This window comes from Asterias rubens, chromosome 17, assembly GCF_902459465.1.
Source record: "Asterias rubens chromosome 17, eAstRub1.3, whole genome shotgun sequence".
In the NCBI taxonomy this organism is placed as follows: Eukaryota; Metazoa; Echinodermata; class Asteroidea; order Forcipulatida; family Asteriidae; genus Asterias; species Asterias rubens.
Window position 1 is genome coordinate 13,028,204 of NC_047078.1, and position 5,204 is coordinate 13,033,407.

At 39.4% G+C, this 5,204-nt stretch overlaps 1 protein-coding gene across 1 annotated transcript; it reads left to right on the top strand.

Moving 5' to 3' along the window:
- Window positions 1-515: 515 nt before the first annotated feature.
- Window positions 516-4,200, top strand: LOC117301718. The gene is made up of 2 exons (XM_033785742.1): window positions 516-681; window positions 3,289-4,200. Exon 2 carries the CDS (start codon window positions 3,356-3,358, stop codon window positions 3,905-3,907), a length of 552 nt encoding a protein of 183 aa, XP_033641633.1. The 5' UTR covers window positions 516-681; window positions 3,289-3,355; the 3' UTR covers window positions 3,908-4,200.
- Window positions 4,201-5,204: the final 1,004 nt, after the last annotated feature.

Consider the following 5,204-nt stretch of genomic DNA (forward strand, 5'->3'; position numbering starts at 1 on the left):
ATCGATCCGACTTGCCCGATCTGGTAGTCATGACGACACAGCCTCGTACGTTAAAATGTACCATTTTAATTATCATAGCATAAATATAATTTTTTTGTTTTTTTGTTTATCAATAATTTTGAAGCCACCACTGACTTGATAATTTAAAAAATATTAAAGTTAACCTGATTCTAATTTGACAGGAAAAGAGCAGAGATTCGAAATCCTCAAAAAAGCACCATCCGTGTTAGACTTGATTCAAGTCTCGTTCTCGTGTGAAAGGTCCCTAGGCATATCGCGGACGGCACTGGATTCAAGTCATACTCTATGATTCAAGTCTACTATGAGAGGACAGACAATCGGCAGATTCAGCGCGCAATCTACATGGACAAAGGCAAAATCAGCACGCAATCTGAGAGTGTACAGTGTAGGGATAGAAGGCGATGCTCAAAAGCCTTTGAGCAGCTAGCGCGCAATGTGCAACTACATGCGAAATGAAATTGGAACGTTGTCGAGGGGGGGGGGGGGGGCAGAGTGTCAAACACTCATGCTTTATTGATCATGTTGAATTGAAAGCTCATGAATGCATTGCAATGACAGATGACACATTGCAAAAGCAAGTAAAGGTCACTCAAAACTATGACATCTACTAAACTGGAAAGGAGTACAGCAACTCAACTGCAAGCACCTCCTTAGCAAAAGGTGAGAATAATATTAATTATTATTTTATATGATTCTAGGTTTTTTTAACGTAAACAATAAATAAATCTACTATGTCTAATTCTACCTCCATGATTCTATCTATTCTTTTCCACCTGCGTTGACGGTTGAGTCTGTGTTTAAAATATAAAATGTTAATTGTTATCATGCGGGGAGATGTTTATTATTCATGCTCATGAGTCATGGAGAAAGAAAATTACTTCTTCTTCTTGTCTGGGCTGTGGGGGGGGGGGTGTTGCGGGGATGATGACATTCTTTTTAATTAGTCTAAAATATTGATGTTATTAGAATTCTGCTAAATCATAGCGGTGTCACTAGTTACCGGAAAACACCAGAAAATACCGGAAAACACCGGAAAACACCGGAAAACTACCGGAAAACTACCGGAAAACACCGGAAAACTACCGGAAAACTACCGGAAAACACAGGAAAATACCGAAAAATTCCAAAAACAAAACCAGAAAATACCTGAATAACAGCGCCAAAACACGCCAGAGCAGCCAGCGGGCCCGGGCGTAGCTAGCTAAACACAGGAATACGTATACGAAGAACTGAGGAAATAGAGACAGATAAAGGAAGGACTGTGATAAGTTTAATTATTCCTCAGTTCTTCGTATACGTATTCCTGTGTTTAGCTACGCCCGCTGGCTGCTCTGTCGTGTTTCGGCGCTGTTATTCAGGTATTTTCCGGTATTTCCCGGTAGTTTTCCGGTATTTTCCGGTAATTTATGGTGTTTTCCGGTGTTTTCCGGTGTTTTTCTGGTAGTTTTCCGGTGTTTTCTGGTATTTTCTGGTGTTTTCTGGTGTTTTCCGGTAGTTTTCCGGTAGTTTTCCGGTAGTTTTCCGGTGTTTTCCGGTAGTTTTCCAGTATTTTCCGGTAGTTTTCCGGTATTTTCGGTATTTTCTGGTGTTTTCCGGTAAATAGTGACACCCAATCATAGTTGCAATAATAATGTATGCTGTCGTCCGGAGGAGGGTTACATTATCCCAACTAAATCATTCCCTGCAAATGCGAGGCGAGTTTTAACCGCACAAATTTGCAATGAACAGTTTGGAAAGAGCTGTGATGTCAAATTTGCTTTGCAAGGAAGAAGCACACACGCAGCACTGTCTGAGTATGAATTAGTTGCGATTTTAATATAACCCTCCTGCTGACAGCAGAAGGGTTTTGTTATCGCAACTAAGTATGAAAATGATGACTGTGTATGAATTCGACGGTATTCAGACAACTCGTCCGCCGGACAACTAGACCATTGGGGTAACTCAGCGGTTGAGACAGCTCGACCGTTTGGACAACTCGTCGGACATTTTTTCAACCAAGACAAGTCGACAGATGGCCGCAACGGGGAACTCAGCACGGGGCCTGCCACTAAGCTTGGGCGATATCGATTTATTTTATTCACGATATATCGCCAACAATATATCGCGATATTCGATATAATCGCGATTAATGAAATTTGACATCATCAGTCTTAAAACTCCAAGTGAAAGTTGTAGAAGAGACAGTCCTAGCATAAGAGAGGTGTTCTAATGACCTATTCTTCTGGTTTTACTCCAAACCTATGGGGTGCAAGATGTCTCAGCTAGCAAATACATCGCGATATTTAATCGATATATCGATATATCGCGATTATCGCGATATATTAGGATTTATCGCGATATATCGATATTTCGATTAAAACTAAATCCATCCGATATCGAAATCGTGTCCAAATTAATATCGCGATATTCGATAATATCGTGATATCGCCCAAGCTTACCTGCCACAGGGCCGAGAAAGGGTGAGGGAGGTGGTTAAGGGTACGGTTAGGGTAAGGGTTTAGGGTTAGGGTTACAGGAAATTCGTGTAAACATTTCAGTAATGGAGGTCGACCGTTCAACCGTCGACTTGTCTTGGCCATCCGTCGAGTTGTCTCAAAGTCAAGTTTTCTGAATCGTTGAGTTGTTCAAACGGTCGAGCTGTCTCAACCGTCAAAGTAGTCCGAACCGTCGAGTTGTCCGACGGACGAGTTGTCTGACATCCAACCCGGCTTTACTCTTTGTACTGCCTTCAAACAAGTGAACTACTGTGTCCACCCCTATGTCTTAAGTACACTCCTAGTGATCTACCCAGTAATCTTGTCTACTCTTAACAAGTAAATCTAGTAACTATGTTTTTTTCTTTTTGGGGGTTTAACATCTGCAGTTGGTATAGGGTGTATGCTAGCACAAACTGCAGATGTTCAAACAATTTGAAACAGGGTCTATCTTACAAGCTGACTTGCGGTGTCACACTACTGGTAAACACTGGAAAAAAAACCGGAAAACTACAGAAATTACCCCCTCCAAAACAGGAAAGACTTCTCAAACTAACCACACAAAAACATTGACAAGCACTGCAGTTAACATCCAAAGTTATAATTGAAAGCACTGTTCATGTATCCCAAGTTCTCCAAGTCCACCCTTCACTAGATATATTTAAGATACACTCTTAAAGTGTAATGTCTGATGTCCGCCCTCATAAAATTAGTTTCATTTACATTGTAATAAAATCAAACTTCAATGAAGAATTTGTATGTTAAATATTATTGTTATTTTATCAATATACAGGGACGTGTGTGATGTAACCCAACTCACTGTCAGCTAGTGTTTCTAAAGTCTGGGAAGTGTTATTGTGATGGAGGTACGCACAAGAGAAAAGTTATGTTACCATTATGATGAGATTGCTAATGAGCTGAATACAGACCATGTTCTCCTCTGCTTGAGTGGATCTGTGCTCTCTGAGTATGAGTGTAACAAGATATCAGCATCTGGGACCCAACAAACCAAAGCCAAACGACTTCTAGATATCCTATGTACAAAAGATGCGCTGGCATATCATCACTTCCGTTATGCACTGAAGGAGCGCTACCCTCATTTGGTCAGAAAGTTGGATGAGGAAAGTGTTACTCCAGAGCAAACTACCAAGGAGAGTAAAGCCACTAAAATCACATTCAAACGTCGAGACTCGCTCATCCTAAATCTGAAAACAGAAGGCATTGTAGATATCTTAGAACATAGTGGCATTCTGACAAAGGATGATTGCAACATGGTGAAGGCAGGGATGACAAAGGAAGATAAAGCCAGAGTATTGGTTAACCTTATTCCAGAGCGTGGGCCAACAGCTTATAGACAGTTTAAACTGGCAGTTAGAGCACAGCAACCCAAACTGGCAGAATTACTGGAATGATTTTAGTACGTCTGTTCTGAAAGTGAAAACCACTAGGTATTGGGATTATTGTAACTGCAGGTTTTTGAGCCAACAAGTCATGTTTTTGACACCCTTGGTTAATATTAATCTAGATTGTGTTCACTGTTCAGTAAACCTTGTACACCAGGCTCTGAAATTAGGAATAAAAGGTTGAACACACGCTAAATAATTTGTAAAACTATTGTACACGCACTTGTGACATAAAGACAGCAAAAAAAGTAACGCAGCTGTTGTAAAAGCACCTATATTGTTAAACTTGTTATTCGTAATATAAAAATGAAAACACCAGGAGATGAGAAATTTTATTACGGTGATTTTGACACATTTTTTGTAACAATCAGTCGAGTATTGTTGTCGCGGTATGTGCTTACAGGTGAAAAGTGCACATTTCCATTGTTGCAGTAACTCAACTATTGACATTATTTATCTCTCCTCTGGTTCAGCGTGAAGCTATAAATAGCGGGAGTTTTCAAAAGGGGTTCTTGTCAATAGGAGTTACTGCAGCAATAGAAATTGGCACTTTTCACCTGTAAGCACGTACCGCGACAACAACACTCGACCGATTATAACATACGAGGTGTCAAAATCACTGTAATTAAATTGTCCATCTCCTGGTATTTTCATTTTTAGAATACGAGTAACAAGTTTAAAATTATAGGTGCTTTTACAACAGATACGTTACTTTTTATGCTGTCTTTACTTTATGAGCATCTCTTGGCTCAAGTCATTGTACCTCACGATCCAAATTGAGTCATGCTTCTGTGAAAAAAATTACTAAAATCTCATCACTGCGTTAGTGCTACAGTTTATGCAGACTTGGGAAGATTTAAGAGTTGAGGAGAGCAAAACTTATTAGTGCCATTAGAAGTAATTTTCAGAAAAAACTCCACAAACCAACAGTTCAAAATTTCTGAAATCATGGGTCAGCTTCTGTATTTAGTTTTTCTCACTCTATGTTTTAATGTAAATTACCACAGGTTGCTCTAAAGAAAATAGGCCTTAATGTAGCTGTAAAACACATTCAAATGTGTTCTGTAATGAATTGATGTTATTGCAAAGATGAATGAATTTAATCGGTCAGTATGAATTCAATCGGTCATAGAGTCACAAGAAAACAGTTAACAAAAATCACACATACATGTACAGTACACATGTTGTTTTACAGTAACTGAGTGTTTTACTCCTACCTCAAAAATGCAGCATTAAAAAGCAAAATGGAAGATGGTGCAAATGGTGCATATTTGAACATCAATCTATCTTATAAAACAGTGGGCAA